The following is a 27,649-nucleotide window of genomic DNA, read 5'->3' as shown; positions in this document are numbered from 1 at the left end:
AGCTTTTGCCGCCTTTGTTCACTGCTTTATACTCAGCCCCAGAGCAGTGCCTGGTGGAATAAAGTATTTTATTATTATTATTATTTTAATCCTCACCCGAGGATATTGTTTTAATTGATTTTTTTTGAGAGAGAGAGAGAGAGAGAGAGAGAGAGGGAGAAAGAAACATCGATGTGAAAGAAAAACACAGATCGGTTGCCTCCAACCGATATGCCTGACCGGGAATTGAACTCACAACCTTTTGGTGCACAGAACAAAGCTCCAACCAACTGAGCCACCAGCCAGGGCAAGTGTCACTACTTTTCATTTCATTATGATCACTGACAGTTACCGGACTCTTACTGTGCACCCGGGAATGTGCTGCGATCTCAGTGAGCACACTGGTCTCACCACGAGGAAGACGTCTTGAATCTGTTTCTCTCATGAAATTGGAGCTCCCAGTGGTTAAATCCTTTGCCTGAGGCCCGTGCTCCCTCCTCTGTGAAACAGCCTCCCCTGGCAAACAGCAGCCCCGCGAGGAAAACTTCACAAAGCGCTCCTGGAGCATGCGAGCGGCAAGAGAGCTGAAGGAGCTTTAATGCAACTGCCAAGAGGCCAGGGCAGCCACCGGAGCCAGGCAGCGCTGCCAGAGGATGTGGGCTCGGCGCACAGATGGGCCCGGCAGGCCTTCGCCAGGAGAGGACAGCTCTGCTGCAGCCGCCACCCCCACCCCAGGCTGGCGCTCTGGGCGTAGGGGGCTCAGTCCTGCCCTGCACACCACCCAGCACACCCTCTGGCGCGGTGTGGAGTTCTGCTCCCCAAGCCTCCAGGGAAATTGCAGCTGAGGGGGCTACTTTTCACGTACTAACCCTCCACATGTCAAGCACCGAGCCAGGCGCACCACATGCATCATCTCAGCTAACCTTCGCCAACCACCCTCTGAAGCAGGTCATTTTACAGATGAGGAAACACATGGCTTGCAAGGGGCACAGCTGATTCAGGTCAGTGCTCCTGACTCAGAGCTCGGGCACAGCCAAGACCCCTCAAACCCCAAAGGCCAACAGAGAGGGAACAGGAGCTCATCTGTAAAAACAGGAAAAGACCAAACAAGTTCCTGTGGGCTTGCAAAGGCCTCTGGTAATCAGCAGGTGCAGCACCCAGGGGACCTCCCCCCTCTCCGGCAAGGTCAGGCAGTTCTACCGTACCCACTTACGAAGGCAGAAACGGGCCCAGGAGGGGTTAGGGACTTGCCCAAGGTGGCTCAGCAGGTAAAGAGTAGTCAGTCTTCATAACACCCAAGTCCCTCTTCCCTCCCACCAATCCCCTCCTCCTCAGAGTTCAGAGGACAATTATGGACAAGTAAAAGGGAGTGGGGTTTTTCAAGGGCTGTGTAAATGTGTGGGATTCTTCCACAAATATCAAACTGTGTCAGGGATGGCAGCTGGGGTCAGCTGCAGTGCAGAGAACCTCCAGGCTTTAGGACCCATCCACCCTTCCTAAACGCAGCCCCTAGGAGTCCCCTCATCTCAGTGCCTCACTCCTGCCCTCCCTGCTGTCTTGGCATGTGACTTGGTAACAGCTTAATGGCCCCGTGCCTCAGTTTCTCCGTTTGTGTATCAGCGTAGTTACCCCTTCACCCTCTCTCCTGGCCCTCCCCGGAGTCGAGCGCTGGGCTGGCACACAAAGGCTGGTTCTAGAACGAAGGCAGCTGGCAGCAGGCTGGCAGCAGGGTAATAGCAGGATGCCTAGCACCCCGTCTGCCCCAGGCCCTGCCCCAGAGCCATTATGTGCTGGGATGGGGGCCAAGGTACTCAGCTCAAATTGCCCACAGGTCAGCACCAGTGTGGTTAGAGCCAGGCAAAATGGTTTCTAATGTAGCGGCCGAGGCTGAGGTTAGTCCCTCAGGAAGGTGTGCACTGGGACACCTGAGCACCAGGCAGAGCAGCGAGACGTTGCCCGAGTCCTTCGAGAGGGCTCGGATGCCCACCTGCGCACGGCAGAGGCGGACAGGGGAGCTGTCTAGAGACAGGGAAACGGTTCAGAAGATCCTTGCAATCCGGGTGCCGCTGCATCAGAGCCGGGCTCCTCTCCGGAAACCCTCCTCTCCCGACTCATGATCACCCAGCGCCCACGTCCCCTCTCCTCACCTTACCTGTCATGGCCGAGGCACTCAAGAGAGAGGTTCTTGCTCCAGCCTGCCAAAGGTATCGAACGGCCCTATCCAAGCTGCAGGTGGAGAGGACACAGCACCTGCGGTCAGGCTGGGGGTAGGGTGCAGGTACAGGGGTCAGAGAGCAGTGTGAGGCCCCCTCAGGACAGCCCCCTGAACACCTGAGCCAGAGGTGGCCAGCGGAGGTCTACTCTGTGAGCCGACTGTGAGCAGCCTCTGGGTCTCCTGGCTTACCCAGCACTCTCCCCTGGGTTTCCCCCCGGCTGTGTCACTGGCCTCAGCAACCTAGATGCCACCTGCCAGGGCCACAGAGGACCTGTTTATTTCATCACCTAGCAACATCAGCATCCCTGGCTCTAGGTTTTCCCTGGGAGACAAGGGAGCCTGGATCCGCCACAGACGAACCAGGGCCAGAGAGCCCCTTATATGTGCCCCTGCTTCTCTGCCTTCTCAGCTCTACCCCTACCACCTTCATTCCAGAACAAGGAACACAGAGTCAGTATTACAGAGAGGAACAGAGAACCCTGGCCCCAGGGACCAGCTGCTGGCAAGAGCAGCAGAGGAAGGAGCTGGCCTGGCTTACTGTTCCTTCGGCCCCATGAGCCGCCTCTTCTCCATCTTGTCATTAACCCAGCAGTGCACACTCACTTCATTGTGTGGTTTTAAACCCTTTTACCTGCCCCACCAACTCTGAAAGGAGTTCCCAATTACCCTAAGGGAACTTGAAGTTCAGAGAGGTTGAGGGCCGTGCCCAAGGCCACACAGCAAGTCAGAAGACAGGCAAGATGAGAAATCACACTCCCCAGGCTGGGTCTTTGTGGCTTCCCTGCAGCACACTTAATCCTCACACCCCTTTTTAAAATCAGAACTACCCCCCCACCCCCATTTCTGTGTCTGGATTCATCATCTCTGAACTGGAAGATAGGAGCCGAGCTAAGCCCAGCAGGAGTTTCTTTGGAAACTAAAACACCAGAGGCTGAGGGTAATTGGTAAGAAAAGGCAGAAGAAGCGGGTGAGAAAGCTGCGAACCTAACGGAAGAGGGAAAGGAGGGGCTGGCATCAGTGAAGACCCTCCCTGGTGCCAAGCACTGCAGTAGGCCCTTTCCCAATATGCTCTGCTCGGGGAGAGCTGTCCTCTGGCCCGGTCCTCGAATGACTCAGCAGAGCAGAAACCAGGCAGAGGTGGGCTTGCCCTCAGGCTGAGGAAGGGCCGGGGAGAACCTGGTGTAATCACTGCGTGTTGGTGGCATGCCAATTATATGCAACTAGACTTCATTGCAGGGGAGTAAAAGATCAAAAGACCCAGCACTGGCTAGTGACACTTACCCAAGAGGGTCCTGAGACTGTGGGGAGGTAAAAACAACAGTCCACTGGGTCCAAAGCCTGGCCAGGAGCTGGCTCCATTACCTGCTCTGAGGCCATAGGAGCCACTTAATCTACATGAGCCTTGGTTTTCTGGTCTGTGAATTGGGGATAATTTCTCAGGTTGTCCTGAGAATTACCTGTGATAGCATTTGCGAATGATACTGCAAACTATCTAATAATACCCAGCTGCAGTAACTGACTGTTCCGCCTCCACATTCGGGTCTTGGATTTATGTCCTTCTGCCACCAGTAAACCAGCTGAGAAGCAGGGAAAGCTGATCCTCTGAGCTGATCAGGCAATCGGCAGGTGTTCTCCAGGCATCCTAACCCCTGTGGGCCCTCCTGGGCTCTGGGGGCCGGGGCATTCCAGACCGAAAGAGCTTCCTTCCCAGATGAGCCCTACGTCAAACACTGTTTGCACTGGATCCGTGAGTCAGGGCTTCACGGCAGGCTGAGTCGACAGAGCAGACAGGCCTGACCCAGCCAGCAGCCCAGCACAAAACAAAAGGCTGGTGCCTTCCTGTGGTCCGGGCTGGGCCTGGCCATGGCAGGTGTGGCCAGGGGCTGAGTCAAGTTGGGGATAAACAGATGCCTGCAGCAAAGCAGAAGGCAACACAGTTGGTCTCTGGTGGTCTCTCAGCCCCCGTCTCTCTATCACCTCCAGGGCAAGGCATTTCCTGGGATGGTGCCGAGACCCTTTCAGCTTTGCATCCTGTGACTTGGGCAGGGACTCACCACAGAGCTGGGGTCCAGCCAGGTCCCTAGGTCTTGCCCCCTTTTCTCCTCCCCCCAGCTCAGGGTTGATTCTGGGCCGAGAGGCCATGCAGGCGCTCTGCGTCTCCATCTGTGTCCTGCTCAGGAAAGTCACAAACACTGATGTTCCCCGGCTGTGCTCAGAGGCCTAAAGTGTACCCACATTTCCCTGCCCACATCCCCGACACCCATAACCCTTCGGCAGCTCCTCTTCCCAGAAACAGACCAACCCATCCTCTCTGACCTCGGGTCAGAAATATTTGCCAGACGCTTCAGGAAAAGCCAAAGAGCGGCCACAAAACAGAGGCCCTGGGCGGGCAGAGGGAGGCAGGAGGGTGGCTCCTCCGACCCTCAGCATGCTGGCCGGGCTGCTCTGTCTTCTCTTTGACCCTCAGGTGCGCAGCCCTGAGTAAGTCACAATCCCTGGTTGTTCCACTATTGGTTCATGCAGGGCCCTCCTGAGCTCACCAGCTAGTTAGATGGTTTTAACCATGTAATAAGCCTCCATAAACCCACCACCCAAAACAAAAGCTTTGACTTAATAACTACATCTAATCATCAGATCCTTCTGCTGAGGTAGGTGGGCAAGTCCCTTTTGTCTAATAATTCGACAGGCTTTGATTGCTTGTCTTTGGTAGGCCAGGGGCTGTGCTAGAAAGTCCTGCCAAACTCGGCATCATTTCCTGCTTCTTTACGAAAAAGAGACTGTGTTTTATGGGATCTTTTGGAACTCACCTTCTCCTCTGATGTTGCATTACTAGCGCAGTCTGTATTACTTGGTGGCTTCATACTCTATTTGTTTTGACTACAGCGAAATATTCCGTTGGTTGAATATACCACAGTCAGTGTCTTCAAGGCTGGCCTGGGACTGAGTCCTGAAACTGAGATGTTTTCCTTAATTCTTTCATTCAACAAACATTTGTTAAGTACCCACTATGTGCCGGGCACCGTGGCAGACCCCCAGACGCAGTCACTACCACGATAGCCACGGTCCCTTTAATTCTAGCCTGCAGGTTTTATTTAGCTTATTATTTCCTCTCTCTCTCTCTTGTTCTCAAAAAGGTGTGACATTTTTCTACATAACCACTATTCAGTGGAGAGCAACTGAAATGTAAGTCACGGGAGAGTGAGGTCCTTCAGTTCAAAGATCAGGAACATGCGGAGTGTAAGCATCACTTGTTCTCTCTGCATCTGAGCTCCTAGCGCTTTCCAGGTCCATCAGGGCATATAGTCAGTGTTCGTTGAATTAATAATAAGCGAGAGGAACTTGCCCTGCCTGCTTCAGCGAATGCAGGCGCACATTCGCAGGGAGAGCGAACGAACCAATTGACAGGGGAAAGGCCACTAAATGGTGCCCCTCCAGCCTGCCCCTCCTGTCCTTCAGCATCTCTTTCCTGCTCACGAAGGCCCACGAGCGTCCGATCCACTGGCGAGGCCTGTTGCCCTTATCTGTCCACATGCTGGATCTTTCCACCACCGCCCCTTTCTCCCTCCTCTTATCCTCACCTCACTCCAGCCCGCGGGTCTCAGTTCTGCCAGCCTGGCTACGCTGTGTCATTCAGGCCCAGCCAGGGGCCCCCAGCCACCCCGGTCCCGCCCCAGACCTCCCCCTCTAGCTCTCTGTGCAGCCCTGTCTCCCGAGGCCTGCTTGGCTCCTGGGGTTGGGCGCCCGGGGCCTCTGATTTTCCTGCTTGTCTGCTCGTGGCCTGGCCTCCCCTGCTTCCCCCCCCGCCACCCCCAGTCCCTGCCTCGCCTGAGGGGGAGCGGGGCCTCACCGGTCTTGTTTGGGCACCTCTCCCATCCTGCTGCAATTATTTCTCATTTGTCTTTGAATCCACAGCTCCTAGCACAGTGCCCGACACAACACAGACACTCAACAAATATTTGCTTAACTTAATAATTAATTAGTGCTACACAAACCGGTTATGAGATAATTGGTGTCAATCCTCTTTGCCCTTAACTTGGACTCAGACGAAGGACTTTGTAGACTGTTATGAGCCACGCGTGTGTAGATTACCGCCGGCATTATCACCACCTGGCTCTGTGGCCATAGCAAGGCAGAGTGGCCCGATTCCTTCTCATCTTCATTGTGGAAGCACCCCCGCCCAGGACCTGGTGACGGTGGGGGGAAATGGCCAGGGTTCAGTTCCACCCAGCGGTCATTCATCGGGTCTTTACTCAGGACAAGCCAGTGCAAAACACTGAGGGCACAGGCAATAAGAAACAGGGAGCCCTGGGGGAGGGATGTCATGGCGTCCTGCAGGGATGCCGCGGAGCACAGGCTAATGGGAGCAGAGCGAGGCCTGGTGCTGAGCCAGGCACTGTCCCCGGTGTCCCATTTCATCCTCACAGCAGCACTCGGAAGTAGGTGTATTTTCCCCACTTTCCGGAGGGTAAACCTAGGGCTCAGAGAGGTTAAGTATCTTCCCTGAAGGCTCACAGTTAATAGGAGGCAGAGCCTGTGTTACAGCTCAGCCCCTGCAGACTCGAGAGCCTGGCTGTCTCTGCTGCATACCCAGCCGCCCATGGCCTGGTATCCCCAGAGGGCAAAGCCAGGCATGTCCCTCCAGCAGGCTGCAGAGTTTTGAAAGAAAGAGCTCCTTCTTCCAATGACTGTGTCTGCCATGCTCAGCCAAGGGAGCAGGCACCATCCAGGGACCCTCCTATCTAATCCAGGGCAACCACCCAGGGTTGGAAGACACACTCTCCTTCCCAAATGGGACTGGAGAAATTCCCAGCCAGAAATGTCTAGGGTCCTGCAGTTTCTCCACCCACCACTAGAGCAGTCAGAGCCTCAGCACAACAGCAGACAGGTCCCTGGGTAGAGACTGAGAGCTTGGGCAGACCTGCTGTCCCCAGCCTGGGAGTCCAGGTCCTGGGCCAGATCGGGAAGGGAAGGAAGAGAAGAGGGATTTCTGGAAGGCACAAGAGCAAGGAAGGGCTTCAGAGAGCATGAGCATTGGCACACCCTCTGCCCTCACTTTTGCCTTGCAGAAAGGGGGTGCATGTACTCTGCGCGGCTCCTTCCTGTGTGCACCCCTGTGTGACTGCGTAGAAGCACAGAGCCTTGCATGTGTTTGTGTGTGCGTGTGCCGAGGGTAACCTAGGACCACCCTCACAGACACGCACTGTGCTTTGGGGGTTCTATGCTCCTGTTTGCCTGTTTTATGAGTAACATACATCCAGTAAAGGATTCAGATCTGAAGCCTACCACTCAGTGGAATTTACATATATAACCCTATGCAGCCAACACTGAGATCAAGATCTGGAGGGTTTCCAACTTTATAGAAGGCTCCATCACGCTCCTTCCAGTAACCTTCCTACCTCCCCAGTGGTGACCACTATTCTGAATTCGATCACCTTATATTAACTTTGCCTTTTAAACTGTATAAAAGTGAAATCACACAGGGAATGCTCTTTCGTGTCTAGTTTCTTTCCTTCGTTATTAAGTCTGAGACTCATCCAGGTGTCATTGCATTTAGCATTAGTTTGGTCTTGTCCATTGCTCAGTTATTTCGTTATGTGAATATACCACAATTACTTATCTACTCCGCCAGGGACTGATGTTTGAGTTTTTCCAACTTTTAGCTGTTTTGAATGAAGCTACCACAAGCATTCATGTACAGATCTTTTGCTAGATATATGCACTTGTTCCTCTTGGCGCTAAGTCCTGGGTCATGGAATCATAGAATAGTCACATGTTTAGCTTTAGTAGTTTCAGCCAAACTATTTTCCAAAGTATTTGTACCAATTTACACTCCCACCAACAATGCATGAGAATTCCAGCTGCTCCACACCCTCACCAACACTTGGTGTTGTCAGCCTTTTTACTTTTAGCCATCCTGGCGTCTACGTAGGGATATTTTATTGAGGTTTGAATTTGCATTTGTTTGATGAGTAATGATGTTGAGCACCTTTTGGCACTTACTGGCCACGGGAGTGCCCTTTGTGGAGTACTGTTCAAGTGTTTGTAGAACTATCTCTGTGAAAGTGGACAGATGACTGACAAAGCAGACAGCAGAGCAGAATCATCTCGAGAAACTCAGCAACACACACAACAAGCCAGCGACCAGTCCTTTCTACAACAGCCAACTATTCGATACAATGAGTAAACTAGTTGTACCAGGTCACATACATGTACAGCTGAATTTTATATTTTGAACCAATTATTTGGATATCACAGAGACCCTCCACCTTAGGTTCAGCAGGGAGAAGGGAACACAGACAAGAACCAAGAGCCTCCCCTGGCTGGTGAGCCTTCAACTCACTGAGTGTTTTTCCTTCAATTACAGGATCCCAACAGTGATCAACCCCTGAACCGCCTTGGTAAGCTCAGGTCCAGCTGTCCTTTGTCTACCTCAGAGTCTGAGTTTCGATCGGTTACCGGGTAGATCGTAGTCCTCACTACCACCACCAAGTGCTCAATGCTGTGGGAGAATCCACCCACCCACCCACCCATCATTCAACAAACCAGGATCCATTCTAAAAGTAGGAGGCATGGTCTCTGGGGGGAAAGGACCAACAAACCTAAAAGTCCAAGAGCAGTGATCCTTCAGTTCATTCATTCAGTTACTCACCCTCTCATTCGTTCAGCAACCGCGTGAGAGCCCGTGGGCATAAATAAGACAGCCCAAGTCCCTGTCCTTGTGGAGTTTACATTCTGACCACGCTGCCAAGGGACACGCTGGACAAGTGTTTTCACTGGTGGAATAGAAAATGGTAGTGTTTGCCTGACTTACAGGAGAAAAATAGGTTAATGGGCAAAGTGGTCCCAAATTTAAGGCTTTTTTCCCTCCCATTCCATTTTCTTAAACCAATAATAGCCACTCCTGATAGCCTGCTGGATCAGCAAACAAGCAAGCGGAACAAACTCATATGATCCGTAAGGAAATGACCAATCTTGCTTCTTTCAACAGCTTATTTATTTAAGGGTTGCAAATTAATAATGTCATAGATAATGTAATCCTCAGCAAGTTGTATACTTTGGAATTCCATATATCCATAGACCGTGGTGTCTCTAAAGCACATCAGCCGTCCATGTGCTCCCCCACCCGAGTGAGCCTGAGAGCCGCTGACCAGAAAACAAGTTCACTTTGCCACCAGTGCCCGAGGTGGAGGGTGCTCGGGAGGGGACATGTGCTGAGCCATCGAGGACATGTCATGGGTCAGGCCGACTTTGACAGAAGCCCTACAGGAGTAAACTGTCAGAAAACAGAAGGAAGCGATGAATGTCTCGGTGGAAGGAGGAGCAGGAACAGACTGAGAGCCATACAAGAACCAGGGGTGAGACTGTCTGTGTAGAGCTGGGGCTTGCCCAGGACTAGCAGTGGGAAGCCCACTTAGCTAGTTACACTGGCTCTGAAAGCCTGAGGAGAGGTGGTCCAGACTTGGAAGTCATGGGGAGCCCGTGAAGGTTCTTGAGCAGGGGAATGACCAGATGAAAGCTCTGTCCAGCAGCAGTGGGCAGGCGTGGCTGGAGGAAGGATCCGTGGCAGGCAGGGACGCTGTTCATAGCTCAGTGGGTTCATTCACTTAAACCAATAAGAGACAATAAACTAAGGAAACCCCTCCCTTCACAGTGCTGTTCTCCCTGAGAGCACCAGAGGGAGGGGACATCGCAGGCCCTGGACAAGGGAGGCTCAGCGAGGGGCTCCCAATAAGCCATTCACCTCTGAGAAAACAAGCCAGCCTCTTGTCCCCAGAGGCAGGTGCTCAATAAATAATCATGCATGAGTGAATGCAGGCATGTCACCATGTCCACGGAGACAGGAAAAAGGACAGTTCTGAATGCTGATGGCTGGAACTTAAAAGCACTATCTGCTAACATGTTGAAAACCTACTTTATGCCGGGTCCTGACAGCAGCCATGCCAGCCCGGGTCATAGGGCCTGCGCTCTGTGTCCGAGGTTTAAATCTTGCCTCTGGAGGAACACAGGTCCCTGTGCCTCCCTATCAGCGATCCTGTGATACCAGCACTGCTGGGCAGCAGGTGCCAGGCAGGTGCCAGACTCTGGTTTTGAAGAGCTGAGGAAAGAGATGGAGTCGGACATAACCAGCCGTCAGGATTCGAGCAGTGAAATGCGACCTGTAAGAAAGGCGGGCGGGCTCAGGAGAGCAAGCGAAGGGCAGCTCACCTATCCAGCCAGCAAATATTCGCTGGGGGCCTGCTGCAGACCAGGCGCTGTTCTGGGCACCAGGGTCTCAGCAGCGAGCAAAGCAGACAAAAATCCCGTCTTCACAAGTCTTCCTGTCAGGCAGGGATGGGAGGGTACAGAAAAGACACAAAGGAGGTGAAATACAGGGTACGTTAGAGGTGGTAAGGGCTTTGGGGGGGGAAACAGGACAGGGGATAGGAAATGTCGGAAGATTGCCTCTTAAATAGGGAGGGAGGCCAAGGAAGGCCTCACAAAGAAGGTGACATTTGAAGAACAACCTGAAAGAAGTGAGGAGCGAGCCACGCGGAGGTGAAGAGGAGGAGACCCACCTACTGCGCGCTAGGGGTGCTCACGGTTCCACACTCCTGCCCTAGTCTCCCTGGAAGAGTCCCCGCTGCCTCTCCAGCTCACTCTCCACCGGGGGGGGCACAGGAGAGCCTGTTTCTGGTCCTTCCTGGGAATTTAACTTTGCAAAACCTTACCCATGTGTCATCTCCTTGGATAACGACCTCTCCTTTAAGCACCGATAGGCTCCTGCCTGGTCTCCCGAGCCCCAGACTCTTTTGTTTCCGTTCATCTCCTCACTGCTGAAGGATGCATCTTGCTCAATACTAACCTGATCATGAATCTCTGAGGCTCAATGCTCTCCATGGCTCCTCACCACCTTCAGGATAAAATCCAAACCCCTAGCAATGCCTTCAAGACACTCCACCGACTGCCAGTCCTGCCTCCACAACACGCTTTCACCCCCCACATCCCGGCCCACCAGGAGCTCAGCGTCCCCACCCCAGGCCTCCGTCAGCTGGCCCAGTGCCTGCCTGTCCCATCTCCACCTACAGAGGCCCATTTAAGTGCTTTGATGGTGTCCAGGGCGGCACTGGCAATGGTCTTTCTGTTTGCCTCTCCCCCAAATTGTAATCTCCTTAAAGACCAGGACCATTCTAGAGAAGTGCTGCTTGTTTAACTAATCGGAGAGCCATTTGTTCTCGGGTATTTATTAAGCCTCAGTGGGGCACAAACCGCAACGGAGGCCCCTTCCCTCCTCGAACTTCTAGTTAAACTGAAAGATAAGTGAGGAACAGGGTGGATGATAGTGAAATGCATGCGCCGTGCCCCCAGTTGAGCCAGGTCACACTGGACAGGGCGAAACATCCTAGAACATCCTAAGGTGAGCAGAGGGCCACGGTCTGTGAAAGGATAAGTCTGGGAAGCGAAAAGAGGCAGGATGACCAGGTGCTGAGGAAGCTGAGCTTATTCTGAAGGAGTAACCCCCCTCCCCATGCTAACAAAACTCTCCCCAAAGCACTTCTGCAGCTCAGCACCACGGCCAGGGTGGGAGACCCTGGGCCTTGGCAGGGGGGTCTTCATGTCTGACCGCAGGCCCTACCTTCCACTTCACAGATGCCACCCCCCCGCGCAAACCCCGAACTCCCAGGGACACCTTCAAAAAAGTGGGGATCCCCATCATCGCAGCATTGCTGAGCCTGGCAACCATTGTCATCGTGGCTGTCCTCAGTAAGTGGCAGCCCCCACCCCAGCCCTCACCCTCATGACTGCCCCACCTACACCCTCACCTCCTCAGTAAGTGGCAGCTCCCACTCACCCCTCCCCCGCCCTCACCTCCTGGCAACACCCTCACCTTCCACCCTTCCACCCCATCAGGGTCATGGGCAGGTGTCCTGCTAATGCTTTGTAGCACATGTGCCCACCCCTGCTTTGAAGGGAGCCCTCTAAGCGAGAAAGGAGATGAGCTCAGCGCCATCTAACCCAGACGGCCTCTCTGCCACGTGATTTCTTCTGCTGGGAGAGCACATTACAAAGCCACGCAGGCCACCGGCCTGGGCAGGCATGCCCCCTGCCTCCTCTGCCCCGTGTCTGCAGATGGAGCTGAGCGATCAGAGCAGCCTGCTGGCTGGAAGAGCAGGGAGCATCTGCTCAGGAGGAGGGACACAGAGAGGAGGCATCAGGGAGGACCACCCAGGCAGATAGCACCCTCCTTTAGCTCCATCTTCATCATGGCCAGTGTCTGAAACCCAGTGTGATCTCGGGCAGGCCGCTCTGGGACAGAAAAGAGAAAAGTGAACGAGCAGGGATCCCCACAGTCCCTCCCTTCCAGCGCCCGTGTCCTGTGATTAAGCCCTTGCCTTCCTCTCCCCCATAGTCAGAGCAGGCTCCTGACCTCAGCTTCAGCTCAGGAGTACGGCAGAAGGGGCGGACGAGGAAGCACTGGGACAGGGATCCTGGCACTGCCCCCTGCTCCCGTGTAACCTTGAGCGAGTCCTCAACCTCTCAGCCTTTCTTCCCACCTCTCAAATGCCCTGCCTCCTTCAGAGGGACATCAGAGACCCCGTGGGATGATGTGTGTGTAAAGTGCTGGGATGAAACCAGCTTGTGCGAAAGTGGGGGCCATCGGGCAGCGTGCAGAGAAGTAACGAAGGCCGTGCATCTGCTAACTGGCCCGGACTGGCCCTTCAGGAGCCTGCACTTGTCACTAACCGTGGTGGTAGTCCCACCAGCAGCAGCCACCACCCCACTGAGGTCACTCAGAGATGGTCTGGTCAAACCCTCATGCTCCACTTGAGCACCAAGGTCAGAAAGGAGGCTTGGCAGCAGGGCAGCTGAGGCAGGTCCCAGGCCCCAGCTGAGCAGGTCCAGTTCCACCAGTGGCCGTGGAAACGCAGACCCACAGCACAGACACCAGCAGACCCCCAGAGCTCTGCAGAGGCGCAAGGCACAGACAGTCCCACATCCTTTCTTCTTGATTCAGCTGGTGCGTTCGGCTGAAATGGTGGGGCCTTTGCAGCAGCCGCAGAGTTTCCATCCTAAGCCTGTTTGGTTTAGACTAATATTAAAATGAACGTTCTTTCTCTGAGTGGATGCCCCACTACAGTGGAGAGCAAAGAAGGTCCAGATTCACCTAGGGGAAGCCAGGGCAGGTCTCGTGCATAATTTAGAGGTGGGCTCCCCCTGTGTGGCTTCCATGCCTTGGGACCCCTGGGTTTGGCAACCAGAGGGGGGAGCCTGAACTTCCAGCCTGGGTTAGGCTCCCTCAAACTTTTGCTTCTAGGGTCTCAACTGGTGACACTATGTCCTAGCTTTGTCCCAGGAGGCTAGAGTGGCCTTACCTTACCCTGACTCCTGACTGTGAGCCAAACTCTGAAGATCTAGGAAACATCTGACCTACTCCTACTACCTTGCTTCACTCAAACCAGGAGAATCAGAGCCGGCAGGGGCATCTTGAGCCCCTGAAGGAAGGCGTGGAGAGAGGCAGCAAAGAGCTCGGAGCTAGAGAGACCCTCACTGAAATCCTGACTCTACCAATAAATGCTGTGTGGTGCTGGGAAATGACCCTAACTCTCTAACCTCCGTTCCCTGATCCTGCGAGTTAATAACGGTACCTGCCCCCTGAAGTCATGGTCAGGATTCATGGGAGGGTCACAGGAAGCTCTACTCGGGAACAAGTGGGGCCTCATTGGACTTACTGCCACCACTTCAGGGCCAGCCAGCGGCAGTCTTGCTGCCTGCAGAAGAAAGCTGCAGGCCAAGGGGGAGCGCCTCCTGCTGGGAGAGTTTGGGAAAGCGTTGAAATCTGTGCTCCCTGAGGAGCTAAAAACACCGGACTCACTCCCATCACCCAAGACAGCAGAGGAGCAACAGAATTTGGAGGCAGCAGGCAAAAGACAAAACAAAACAAAACAAAACATCAACCTCTCTATGGGTATTTCAACCCCAGATAAAAGGGCCCAATTCTAGAACCTCACTTGAGAGTCACCAGCTCACCAAATGTTCCCAGGTACCCTGGGGAGTCAGGGTTACCAGCTCGCTGTACAGATGAGGAGACTGGGCCCAGAAAGGGCAAGCAATTGACCTAAAGCCACATACTCGGGGGCAGAGCCCGCACTCGGGTCTCCATACTCCAGACCCAGTGTGTCTCTTCCATTGTCACAGGCACTGTGCCAGCCCCTGGGGGTCAGAGGCTAGGGGCAGTTCTAAATTTTCCCACACACTATCTCGTAATTCCCCGGCCGTCTTTAGGTGTGGCACTGGTTTTATTATCTCAGTTTTACAGATGAGACCACGGAGGCTTAGGACTAAGAACTAGGCCCAGAACCACATCTGCCTGTCTCCAAGTCCAGTACATTTTCAGGAAAACCCAGCCCCAGGCTGCTGGCTGCGTGGTCCTCAGCCCTCTCTGCCCTTCCCTGCCCTTGCCTTCCAGTCAAGGTGATCCTGGGCAAATACTACTTCCTCTGCGGGCAGCCCCTCCACCTCATCCCCAGGAGGCAGGTGTGCGACGGCCAGGAGGACTGTGCCTCGGGGGAGGACGAGCATCTCTGCGTCAAGAACTTCCCCAGTGGACCTCCAGTGCCAGGTGAGTCCGGGGCTGCTAGACCAGGTAATGGGGCTCACCAGGAAGTCAGTCGGGTTCCAGGACCAGGTAAGGGGGCTCACCAGGAAGTCAGTCGGGTTCCAGGACCAGGTAAGGGGGCTCACCAGGAAGTCAGCCGGGGTTCCAGTGCCAGGTAAGGGGGCTCACCAGGAAGTCAGCTGGGGTTCCAGGACCAGGTAAGGGGGCTCACCAGGAAGTCAGCCGGGGTTCCAGTGCCAGGTAAGGGGGCTCACCAGGAAGTCAGCCGGGGTTCCAGTGCCAGGTAAGGGGGCTCACCAGGAAGTCAGCCGGGTTCCAGGACCAGGTAAGGGGGCTCACCAGGAAGTCAGCCGGGGTTCCAGTGCCAGGTAAGGGGGCTCACCAGGAAGTCAGCCAGGGTTCTAGGACCAGGTAAGGGGGCTCACCAGGAAGTCAGCCGGGGTTCCACTGGCCCAGAGGCAGCACCCGCCACCTGTCAGTGTCCACCCCTCTTGGAAGGTTCTTGACAATAGGACCACATCTTGTCTACTAGATCCCAGGACTTAATATGTAGCAAACACTCCGTAATATGCAGACCAAAGGGAACAGGAAGCTGTGCCTGAGCCTCCCTGCCCGTTTCTGCTGTGCTTGGGTGGAACGGAGGCAGGGCGTCGGATTAGAAGACCGTGGGAGCCCCCTCCTTTCTGTTATTTCAGGACTAGAGAAGGCTGTGGGCCACTAGTCCTTCTATTCATTGTAACGTGCTATGTAACAAGACTGAGCTGGGTCCTTCAAAGGAATAGGAGACATTTTGAATATTAAAGCCCATGTTCTTTCTTGGACTAGACTAGCCCCACCTGGCCCACCTCATACCTGGGCTCTGAGGAGAAAAGGTAGCCAGGATATGCTGACGGGGGCTCTTGAGGAGCAGGGTTGAGTGACTTTCCATATATTTGGGTTGGTTTTTTTAATCAGAAGTCAAATGCTATGGGCACCTGCCACTCTGCTGCCAACAGTACTCCTCACTCGAGCTCCCCTGTAACTTCACGTGGAGGAGTGAGGCCCTCCCCGAGAAGTTCCCCAAGCTGTGCAGGCTGTGGGAGCCACGGCTGGGGCCATGCCACATGCCATCACAGCCGATACCAATGAGAGCAAAAGGAGGGGCTATTTTTTTAAAAAATATATCTTTATTGATTTCAGAAAGAGGAAGGGAGAGGGAGAGAGAGAGAGAAACATCAATGATGAGAGAGTCATTGATCGGCTGCCTCCTGCATGCCCCCGGCTGGGGATTGAGCCCGCAGCCCAGTCATGTGCCCTGACCGGGAATTGAACCGTGATCTCCTGGATCCTAGGTCGATGCTCAGCTGCTGAGCCACACCCAGCAGGGCAAAAGGAGGTGCTATTAATAATCATGCCAGGGCAACGGTCAAAATGGAGTTGGCCCCAGGACATTTGATCACTCTAGCTTCTGTCCTCTCAAGGCCCAATCAAGCAAAGCCAAGTGGAGGAGCTTCCTTGAGGTGGAAGGGCTGCTGTGTTCTGAGAGGCGCCCGTTCTGGGCGGGGGGGGGGGGGGGGGGGGGGGGCGGGCTTGGCTGGTCTCATGCCGCGATGGGAGGGAACCAGGCCAGACGGCCGGCCCCTTGCCGCTGACCCAGCTTCCTTCCCTCCCAGTCCGCCTCTCCAGAGACCGGTCCACCCTCCAGGTGCTGAACCCGGCCACAGGGAGCTGGGCCTCTGCCTGTTCTGACGGCTTCACAGACGCTCTGGCCCAGACAGCCTGCGGGCAGATGGGCTTTAACAGGTACCCAGCCCCTTCCAGGCTGTCACCTCACCCTGGGATCTTCCTCCTTCACTGTAGCCCTTCCTCCTCCCCCTTCCCACTGCCTCTTCCTTGTCTCCTGCTTTCCTAAAACCCCAGGGGTGGGGGTCAGAACTGCCGTGGTCCCAGCACTTTCGCTGACAAGTAGCCGGAAGCTCAGCCTGGGAAGCCTGGGCTGGCTTGGAGGCTGACAGGGAAGGGGTGCCAGCCTCTGGGGTGAGTGTGAGGGGCCAGCAGGAGCCCGCCCACACCGCCCCAGCTCCTTGGCAGCCCTCTCGGTTCCTTTACTCCCCATCTTCACGCCTCATCTTTACACCGTGTGTCCTGCCCCAGAAAACAGTCTTGTTGGTTAAAATTTGGTTTGAACAAGCCTGATTTTCTTGGGCAAACCATCAGCAATCCCAACCCTCTCAGCAAATTCCAAAGCAGTCCCGGGTTTTCAGTGGTGCAGAAGTATATAATTATAACAAGGGTGATCAGCATCATATATTTATATTCATCTGATCTCGGCAAAAACCAAAAAAGGAGTTCTATCTGTTTTAGAAATCAGTTTGGAGAAAGTAACTTCTTTGGGTAGTAGCTGGGAGGGAGAGGCTGGGATTCGTGCCCAGGCCCCCTAATTCCTGGGCATAGGAGTTCCTGGATTGTTCTGTTTCTCAGCTGGGTCATTTTCTCTTCCCCCGGGTTTCATCTGTAAAGGAAGGGGGAGAGTTGATCGCTCAGGTTGCCTACCTGCAGAGGATGGGAATTCCCTGTACTCAGTTGCAGAGTGGGGTAGCCTCTCCCAGGCAGGCCCCAATCTTCATGCGTCTAAGAACCTGCACCAGAGACGAGGCAGACATGATCCATGCTGGGCAGACACCACCAGTCAACCACGGAGCTCTCTCGAGCAGCCTCAGGTTCTTCAATCCATGCTCCAGGCAGCCATGACTAATCCATCAGGCCTGTCTGCCCCCTGCTCTCTGGTTGCCAGGCTTCTGCTGGTCTCTGCTCCAGGGGTGCAACTCCCAGCACCCACTGGGAAGGGTAGCCCACCACCTTCATTTCCCAGGACAGCTGGGAAGGCTCGCCCGGCCCCAGGGATTCTCCCTCCTTCAGCAGCCACTCTCGTCCCCTCCCCTCCACAGTGCAGCCAACTGCAGAGTCAGCTGCGCCCAGCACAGCAGGCTGTGCTTGGTTATGAAAAGAGGGTGTCCCAAAGGGCTCTTACAGTAACTGCTCCTGGAACTTCTTCCTCCTGGAGTCCCAACCACCTGCTCCTGAGCTCTACAAAATCAAAGCTGGTCAGAATTAGTCATCAGGATGTAATCGATAAACGGAGGTTAATTTCCTGGGACTGTCCATTTCTATGATTGTCCCTCCTTCTGGGTCTCAGATTTCCCTACTTTTCTTCTTCCACCTAGACAGGAGGTCCTTCTTGTCCCAACACCACAAAACCCTAGATAGTTAGAAGTGAGAGGAACTCTAGAGATCATCTGTCCACCCATCACTTTACAAAGGGGAAAGGGAGACCAGAGACGGAGTGTGACCTGCCCAGGTTATACATCAAGCTAGTGTCAGAGCCAGGACAAGCACTTTGGCCTGAGGGCTCTTAACACAAAACCAAGCACTGCTGGACCCCAGTCACCCCAGATATGGCATCTGAGTCCACCAGGTAGTGGCAGACTCCCGGCGGGAAACGCGAGGATGCACTGGTCAGCGAGGGCCGTGGGCCAGCGCGCAGTGCGTCCGCTAACATGACCAGATGGGGAAGAATGCAGGAGATGAGAAAGAGTAAAGAAACAATTGGAAATACGGGATTAATCGGGGAAGTTTGAAAGAAGACAAACATGGATTAGCAGAAAGAAAGGAGAGTGGCCCGAGAAAGAGAAATGTTCATCTGGACTCATGTGAAGACTGATCTTGTTCTGTCCGATCTCTGTACCTCCGCTCCCGAGTTCAGACGAGATGCCTTAGTGAACCAAATAGCCACGCTCCAGCGCCCTCCCAGGTGGGGCAGCTAACCCGGGTTCCTGTGCCTCCTTGGTCCCTCCCTGTGAAGGAGAAGAAACTGCTGGGACATTTGAAATAGGGACAGGGCTGGGAATTAGGAAACTGTGGCCTTAACATTCTCCAGCTCCCTGGGTCCTGGACTAAGCCTCCCTGCCCAAGAAGGCAAGACCACGACAACATCGTGCCTAGAGTTGAGCCCTGGGATGCCAAGGAAAGGTCCCTTATCATAGGGCAAAGCAGGCACCGCCCGCGCTGACCAAGACCACCTCCTCTCCCCTGCCATGTCCCACCGAGCATTCTCTGCCACCCTCTCTGGAGTGGGGCTATCCCCACTACCTTGTTCTAAACTCCTGCCCTAGTTCACACCTCTCTCCCTCCTGGCATGAGCAGCAAGCCCACCTTCCAAGCTGTGAAGATTGGTCCAGAACAAGATCTAGATGTTGTTGAAATCTCAGCAAATGGCCAGGAGCTTCAGGTGCAAAACTCAAGTGGGTAAGTGAGAGGGACACCCTCTGGCCCACAGGGGGCCAAGGGCCCTGAGCGGGGGCAGCAAGGGGCATGCACACCAGGCCAGAGGAGAACCCCCGCAGGTCAGACGGCCAGGCAGTGGGAGCGGGAGGATCCCAGTTCTGAGGACCACAGCTCCAGTGGACAGCTGGACAAAGTGTGTGTCCACATCTTGGTGGCCTTCCCATCAGCTGACTAGTGAAACCATTTCTCTTCCTACAGCCTATGCTCCCTACTAAGCCCAACAGGCAATAATCCAAAAACCACTCTGTCCTTCCCACCACCCACCACGCCAGAGCAAGGCCTGTCCCCAGCTCTCCAGAGCAGGCTCGGCCTCCGTGGGCGGCCTGGTCCTGTGCCTGACCCCTGGCAGCTAACAAAACCGTCACCAGCAGCACAGCGGCTGTGAGGGGACGCAGGCCTCTCGGCATTCAGGGATGTTGTTATTCATCAAAGGGCAAATCTTGAGAAGAACCGGGGTAGGAGAAGGATGATCGTTTGCTGGAGCGCCACCGAAACTCCTTTGCTCTTCTCTCTGGAAGGCCACAGAGCAGCGGGCCCTGTCCCAGGCTCTGCCTTCTTCCATCTCAGGCTGCCAGGAGCCTGGCTTGGGCTCTGACTCAGGCAGGGCCCAGCGCATCATAGGTGCTTGTATCTGGGGGTGTCGAATCCAATCAGATTAAACGGAACCGAACTGAGCGGCAATGCGGCTCCTGTGCAGCCCCCACTGCCCTGCGGATTCCACATTTCCCAGTTGGGAGGGGACTTGAGTCAGTGTGTCCAGAAGACCTGAGTTCCTGCCTCCCAGGGAGGGAGAAGCAGGAAACACAGGGCCCCTGTGTCTCCCTTCCAGACCCTGCCTCTCGGGCTCCCTGGTCTCCCTGCACTGCCTGGGTGAGTACGCCCCATCTCTGAGGGTTTGGGTCCTAGGCCAGCAATGAGCTAAATGTCTCAGACTCCAAGTTTCACTCTGCTTTTGTCCCAGCCTTACTTCTTTGTCCGTCTTGTCAGTCAATGCTCCTTCAAGTGGCTGGCATTGAGAACTTCTGCCTACCAGTCCCACAGTCTGAGCGGGGCCTAGGAGAGAAAGGGGGTCCTGGAAGCAGGACTGGGCCCCTACCCTCTTGGGTAGGGCCCACATAACTTTTTTTGTCACAGCTCAGTTATTGGAGAATGGGTTGTCCACATTCAGTTTAGCAGAGCCACTGAATAGTTAGTGTGTCTAGTGCTGTCAGGTGCTGGCTGGAAGTAGAAAAGTACGAAAAGAATTGGCCCCTATCCTCAGGAGCTCATAGCTGAGCAAAGAGAGAGATGCAAGGCCACACATGGGAAGCACAAACTGAGTAGTGGTCACAGTTGACCTGCTGCAGAGAGAGCGGCTCGGTGGGTCTGGGGACCTGAGCACTAGTCCTGCTGGCTTCCAGGGTGACCTTGAGTAATCCAGCCGACCTCTCTGAGATTCATCTTCACTAGAACCCTTTAGTCCAACTACCCAAGAGGATCCCAAGAGACCCCCCCTAGCCCTAATGGAGGAGATCAGAAAGGAACAGGCACTGCGGCCCAGGTCGCCCTACCAGCTTCAGGGAGCAGAACTGAGCAGAGCCCAGCAGGATGGTGGGAGGCTGAACAGCCTGAGAGGAAGGTCATCATCCCTGCCCTTGAAGTTAGCAGCGTATGTGCCTTCCTGCTGGACATTAAGACTTTCAGTCACTATCATGTGACCCCCCACAATACCTAGCGTGGGGGTGACCAGCGAGCGAATGAAGGAGTAGGTGAACGGTCACATCGTCTGATGTGCTGAGCTGAATAGCACTGAAGTCACAAACGCTTAAGTCACAGGCACTCCCTGGAGGAGCCTCAGGCCTCACGGAGAAGACAAGACAGAAGCAAGACAACAATGGAAGGCTGGCCAGCACCCAGGGCAGGCTGTGCACGCTCCCAGAGGGGGAACCGCCCCCCCGGGGAGTGAGTGGCCAGGGGGGTGCCCAGGACACTGATGAGTAACTGCAGGCTCCGGGAGGATGTCTGCCTTCCTGCCTTGTCCGTCGCTCTCTCATTGGCATCCCTGAGTGATACAGCAGGCACTCGGTACAAGTTTGCCGAATGAGTCAATGACTTGGATAAATGGGAGAGGAGATTCTATCTCACAGACAGGGGCTTCCTTTAACAAAACCAGAATGACCGTTTAGGGAGCTACAAGCAGACTGACTTGACTAAATGGACACTTTATGTAAGGACAGCAGGAAGCTGCCTGGAAGAGTTTAAACTCTACCTTACAAACAAAGCGGGTGCTAAGGGGCTTTGGTGGGTGGCTGGGTGGGTGGGTGGGTGGGTGAGTGGGTGAGGTGACATGGAGAAAGCTCTGTTTGGAATTCAGTGGTTTGAAAAGCCCCCGGCTGGCATAGGCCCAGGAAGGGTGGCAGCCTTTCCCACCAGAAGCCGCGTGGGAGTGACTGCCAGGGCGGAAGAGGCTGAGAACAAGGCAGGGAGGTGGAACTGAGAGGTTTATAAGAGTTCAAGGGTCAGATACAAAAGCAGGGACAGGGGTGTGAAAGAGAGACTAAGATGTGAAATTGGGAGCCTCGCGTGGCGGGGGAAAGGACTTGAAGAAAGGTGATTTCAGGATGGCAAGAACCAGTTTTTGAAACTCTTCCACTTATGACTCGCAAAGCAGCCCGTGGGTGCCCGTTTGCTGTTACTCAGTGGGAGCGGCTTGGGGAATTCCACCTGGGCAGGACTTCTCTGGTTCTGTATCGCTGTTTATTTTGAAGGCCACAGCTGTCAACACAGTGGACACACCCGTGTTCACAATATGCACTCCTAAGCACATCCAAAGCTGACAATAAAGGAGAGGAAGACTAGGATAAAGCCTGTGGTCTAGGACACTCAATATCTTGCCATGAATCATTCAAAATTGCCCTGGTTCTGTTCACACCAACCCCCAGGTCCCAGGCATAGCCACCTGCTCAGGACAGACTGACCTCTTAGGAAAGGCAGCCCCATCTCTCAAAAGCCTGACTCCTGCCTTCTCCCTCCCTGTCCCTGAGCCCAGCCTGTGGGGAGAGCCTGAAGGCCCCTCGGGTGGTAGGCGGGGAGAAGGCCTCTGTGGATTCTTGGCCTTGGCAGGTCAGCATCCAGTACAGCCAGCAACACATCTGTGGAGGGAGCATCCTGGACGCCCACTGGATCCTCACGGCGGCCCACTGCTTCAGGTGAGGCTCACACTGCAAGGAGGCCTGTGGGAGCCAGAGCCGCGGAGGGCCTGAGTTCCCTGGTCGCCTGTCTCCTGACTGTGTTCTGAGTCCCTCCCTCCTCTTTATCTGCCCTTGAAGACTATGCCCTAGGGGGTGGCCACCCCAATGAGATGCTGAACACAATGTCCTCTGTTAAACACTGGGGGTCTGAGCAGAGGGTGGTGGTCACCAAGCTTGACCTCTTCCAGGTTAGAAGCCATCAGAAGCCCAGTGTCTGCCAGGAGTCCCGAGAACTCCCTCCCTCTTTGCTAGTCTTCTAGGACATGGTTCTAGTGTCTAGAGTCATTGATGCTCCCTCACTATGTCCAGAAACTTCAAAACAAACCAAAACAGGATAGATTTCCTCGCAGGCCAGCAGAGAGAGGCCTGCCCACCCCTCTGGGGAAGGACCACTCCAGGCCTCTGCTTTCATTCATTCATTCGCTCATTCAGCATCTGATGAGTGCTTGCTGGGTACTGAGCCTTATGTTATGTGTTCATGTGCATTAGGCCCTGTTACTGCCTTAGAGGAACCACAGTCTAGACCAGTGATTCTTAACCTTTTTTGAGAATCTGTCAAAAGCTATAAACCTCTCTTGGAAAACCATCCCTAGGCTGTATCTGGTGTCAAGAGGAAGAAAGATATGCACATAAGGCAACTGACCACATGCAAGTACCCCATTAGTAACATCATAAAAAGCATTGGAGGGGACAGTGCCAGGGCCCCAGCGCTCAGGCTTGGAGACAGCCCCTGCACAGCCCTCCAGTTAGAAGTCTTCTTGGGCAGGTTTCACTGGGGGAAAGGACAAACCCCCTTTTAGAACATGGCCCATGGTAGGTGATTCCTCAGACTGTCCCTTCTCTACCACCCCTGCCTTCACTGTCATTACCTCGGAAGGCAGGGACGCCAAGCACCCCCACTCCCAGGGCCCTGGGGACCCAGCCTTTGGTAACCCTCTTCATGCTTAGCTCAGGCCCAAACCCCACGGTCTCTGCCCAGGAAGCATCTCGATGTGTCTAACTGGAAGGTGAGGGCTGGCTCAGACAAACTGAGCAACTTCCCGTCCCTGCCTGTGGCCAAGATCTTCGTCACTGAGCACAACGCCACGTACCCCAAAGAGAAGGACATTGCTCTCGTGAAGCTGCAGCACCCACTCACGTTCTCAGGTGAGAGCTGGCACCTGGGAGCAGAGCCCATAGGCTGGTCGTAGTCCCACTCTGCCACTAGCTCACTAAGTGGCCTTGGGCTCATCACTTCTCTCAAGACCGCAGCTGCCCATTTGTTTCCAGGAAATCTATCAGCCTAACATCACAGGTGCCAGCTGACACCCCACCCCATCCCCTGCCAGAGCTGCTGAGGCTGTTTTCTCCAGGTGGAGCGCCTCCAGTGAGGGCCATAGATTCATCCAGTCTTGGAACTGTGAGCTCATCTAGTCCATCTTCCACCCCTAGCCGACGCCAAGAGCCTGCACAGTATCCCTGCCAAGGGCAAGGAGCTGTGGCGTTAAGGCTGCCCACAGCATCTAGGAACGCTTCTGTTAGATGACTCGTGCTTGTAGGAGGTAGAATTTAGATCAGCACTCCCAACTGCTGGTGCCACAGGACCCTGGTCCCTTAGGAAAAAGAAAGTTTTTCTTCCCAAATAAGTTTGGGAAACATTTTTATACTCTGGCTCTCTTCTTGGGCACATTAGTATATTAAAAATATGAGAACATTTTAAATTTTTAAAAACAATTCCTTTTATTGTGTTTAACTCACGTTTTCTAAACTTATTGGACCATAGAACCCTGTTCTCCTGCCACTTCTATTAACATCCTATGGGATGGTGATAGAGGCTTAACCACCGGGGTCTCCGGAACATTGGGTCCCCTCTTCCTCTCTGCTCCTGGCAGGCATGGTCAGGCCCATCTGCCTGCCCTTCCCTGACGAGGAGCTCACTCCAGCCACCCCACTGTGGGTCATCGGATGGGGCTTTACAGAGCCGGGTGGAGGTGAGTCCTGGGTTCAGACCACAGGCAGAGGGAGCAGCATTCAGAGGTGATGGGAAGGGGGACCATCCTTCAGAAAAACCCATCCTGGAGGCCCCAGCGCCAAGGTGCCCGGTAACCCGGACAGTCGTCCTGGGCTGGGCCTGAGAGGCAAGGGCGAGCATAGGAGGGTGTCTTCGCCTCCCAGGGAAGATGTCCGACGTGCTGCTGCAGGCGTCGGTCCAGCTCATCGACAGGGCTCGGTGCAACGCGGAGGACGCGTACCAGGGGGAGGTCACCGAGGAGATGCTGTGCGCAGGCAGCCTGGAGGGCGGCATGGACACCTGCCAGGTGAGGCTCCGAGCGTCAGGAGGGGATTCTACCGGTAAGGGTGTAGGTCCAGAGAGACAAGAAGGTCCCAAAGCTGAACGCCGCACATGAAGTCTTGCATATGGTGGGCACTCGGTGTGCGAAACAGGGAGGAAGGCAGGGAAACCGCGAGAGGGGGCGAGGCAGAGAAAGCCAGGGGCGGGATGGAGAGGTGGGTGGAGACAGGCCGAAAGATTTCAGAGCATCCGTATGTCACCCACAGTGATGTCGCCCCCCCCCCCCCCACGGCCTTCCTTCCCGTTACCTGCAGGGGTGCGAGTGCCTTGAGGGCAAGGTTCCAGGCCAGTTTTCTCTGTCACTGCCCTCAAGCCACTGAACTACACTAGAGAGAGCCCCCTCGTGCTGGACAAATCCCAGCGCCATGTCCTCTCACCTCGTCCCCACGGCCAGCCCCTGGGCCGTTCTCACTGCCCCACCCCAGAGCATCTTCCCAGGCAGTCTCCCTAAACCCCACCCGGCTCCCACCTCCACCCCAGGCACCGAACCCTTTCCCTCGAGAGGCAGCTCTTAGTGGCCTCCTGAATGCCAGGTAAGAGCTGGGCTTCGGGGGCAGTGTCCGCCCTCGGGGAGCTCACAGGGGATGGGGGAGCATCGGCAGTTTGGCCGCAAAGCTATTGGGTTTTGAGGAAGAAGCCTCAAGGGTTATAGGAGCTGGAAAGACAGACACCAAGAAAGTGCATTTCTCACTACCTGACATTTTTTGTCTGTCTGTGCACTTCTCTCTCTCTCCGCCTCTCTCTCTCCCTCTCTCTCCCTGTCTCTCTCCCTCGTCTCTCCCTCTCTCTCCCTCTCTGTCTCTCCCCCTCTCTCTCCATCTTTCTCTCCGTCTCTCTCCCTCCTTGTCTCTCCCTCTCTGTCTCTCCCTGTCTGTCCCTCTCTCTCCTCCATTTGATTCTAAGCTTCCTGAAGACAAAGGATCTGTGTTCTTTTCTAACCGTCTAGGACAGTGCCCAACATGACACAGGCTCGCCAGCAGTGGTTACATAAATTTGAGAAATACTATATTAAACAAAGATAACCAGGCTCAGGACCCCTGAGAGCCTTCGGCCTGCTAGTGTGGGTTGTGGATGTCCGAGAGGGGGCTATGGGCACACCCACGACTGACTTGAGCTCCAAAGAACCCTTTGTCCCAAAAGGGGAGGACTTTCCAGGCTGCGGGAGCATGAGCGGAGGGAGTGGGGCACAGGAGAGCGGAGGGGCCAGTGCAGGGCGGGGGGACCCCCGCCCCGCCCCACCTGCCCACCCAGCAGCCCCTGCTCTGCCCTCTCACAGGGTGACAGCGGTGGACCCCTGATGTATCACTCTCGCCTGTGGCAAGTTGTGGGCATCGTGAGCTGGGGCCATGGCTGTGGGGGCCCAAGTACCCCGGGAGTATACACCAAAGTCACCGATTATCTCAACTGGATCTTCAGTGTCCGGAAGGTGAGCATGGGTGCCCCACCTTGTGTGCCGTCCCTCCCTCCCTCTATTCTTAGGGTACCCAATCATCCTTAGGGTTCATCTAAATGGCTCTGAGACAACCTTTTACATCCCAAATAACTTTCCCCACCATTAAGGGCTGGATTCCTGAGGCCAGCCTCCGGCTGACTGCATATACCTCAGGGTTCCGGCCACACCCCGCTTATCATGGTCTGTTTTCCAGCCGTGAGACTCCCTGATCCTTGCAGGGGACAGATGCTGACGAGAAGGAGGGTGGAGAGGCGATGAGACTCCCCTGCAGGGGAGAGAGGGGCAAAGAGCTTCCGAAAGGGGGATTAGCTGTGCCCACGTCACTGCTTTGTCCACTTGCAAACCATCTCGCCCTCTTTATTGGTCTCTTTCTCTAGTCTGAGCCGTGATGCTGCTGCCACCCTGGCCTGCTCCCTGGGGATCCCCAGAAGCCAGATACAGAGCAAGAGCCCCCTTGGCACACCTCTCTGCCCACAGCCTCAGCGTTTCTCAGTGCAGCAGAGGGCCTCCATCCCTGTAAGAGACCCCATGGCCCACAGGCGCCCAGGAGGCAGTGAGCGGCCCCAGCTCAGCCACCCCCTAGCGCTCCCGGCACCCCAAGGAGGGAGACGGAGCCCCCCGAGCAGGCCAGCCTCTGGGCCAAGGTCTCAGAGGCACGGCTCAGCCCAGAGGAGCGTTCCCACTCCACTCGCTGGTGACAGCCCAGATCGTCAAGGGCTGGAACGGAGGGAGGAACGGGTCTGAGCCAGCCCTCTCCTCCACCCCACCCAAGTCCACCCAGGCAAGAAGCCAGTTGTAACATAAAATGCACTGTCCTGCCGTGGGCGCAGCTACTGTGCTTACCGTTGTTGTTACCTACTCAGCCACTTGTATTAAACAGGTCTGTGAAGTCTGGACACAGTCTGACTGGGCTGCTTAATAAGAACTGAGCTACGACAACTGAACCACAATCTTTATTCTTTGGCCTGGGCAGGGACAGGTCTTGGGGAGACAATTAATTCTCAGAGTAAAGGACTGGGGAAAAGGAGACACAGAGACGAGAGCTGCTGAGTGGGAGCAGCGGGGGGCTGCAGACTCGGGGAGCCAGGGGGGCAAGTCTCCTTCCCACCCAGGCCGCCTCCCGCTGCCCTCCTCCCCCCCTCTTGCCTGATATCAGCCATGCGCCAGAGATGACCCACGGCTTGGGAGGGCGATGGTTTAGGCACTCAGGATGACATTAAATCACGGCTCCCAGGTGGCTAGAAAGAGATAGTGCACCTCTGAGTCCTAACTTCAACCTAGAGAGCCCAGGGGTATGGTGTTTATCACTCATTTAATATATATATATAATTTATCACCTGCCACGTACGAGTGGCCCCCAAGCTGGTTCTGGGAATACAAGTTCCTGCACTCAGAGAAGCAAGCTCCAGCGGACTTCCCTGGACGCTGCATGGAAGAGCCTTACTAGGTTCCTAGGAAATAATCGAATCCTCAAAGACAAATAAATAAATAAACCATCAGAATCATGAGCTGAGACTACAGT

At 54.9% G+C, this 27,649-nt stretch overlaps 1 protein-coding gene across 1 annotated transcript in view; it reads left to right on the top strand.

Annotated features, from left to right (window-relative positions):
• TMPRSS4 (transmembrane serine protease 4) overlaps positions 1-26,586 on the top strand; it is a 30,637-nt gene extending 4,051 nt beyond the window's left edge. Inside the window, exons 2-12 of the mRNA XM_087822134.1 lie at positions 11,801-11,935; positions 14,640-14,792; positions 16,442-16,571; positions 18,972-19,073; positions 19,942-19,982; positions 22,141-22,300; positions 23,322-23,488; positions 24,214-24,312; positions 24,497-24,639; positions 25,951-26,100; positions 26,505-26,586. Of these exons, the coding sequence (XP_087678260.1) occupies positions 11,801-11,935; positions 14,640-14,792; positions 16,442-16,571; positions 18,972-19,073; positions 19,942-19,982; positions 22,141-22,300; positions 23,322-23,488; positions 24,214-24,312; positions 24,497-24,639; positions 25,951-26,100; positions 26,505-26,516 (1,292 nt within the window). The 3' untranslated portion in view covers positions 26,517-26,586. The remainder of the gene's footprint in view (positions 1-11,800; positions 11,936-14,639; positions 14,793-16,441; positions 16,572-18,971; positions 19,074-19,941; positions 19,983-22,140; positions 22,301-23,321; positions 23,489-24,213; positions 24,313-24,496; positions 24,640-25,950; positions 26,101-26,504) is intronic.
• Positions 26,587-27,649: the final 1,063 nt, after the last annotated feature.

The sequence above is a fragment of the Miniopterus natalensis genome, chromosome 11, assembly GCF_054644295.1.
Source record: "Miniopterus natalensis isolate mMinNat1 chromosome 11, mMinNat1.hap1, whole genome shotgun sequence".
Classification (NCBI taxonomy): domain Eukaryota; kingdom Metazoa; phylum Chordata; class Mammalia; order Chiroptera; family Miniopteridae; genus Miniopterus; species Miniopterus natalensis.
Note: the sequence above shows the minus strand (reverse complement) of the source record. Positions and strands in the feature narration are given on the sequence as shown.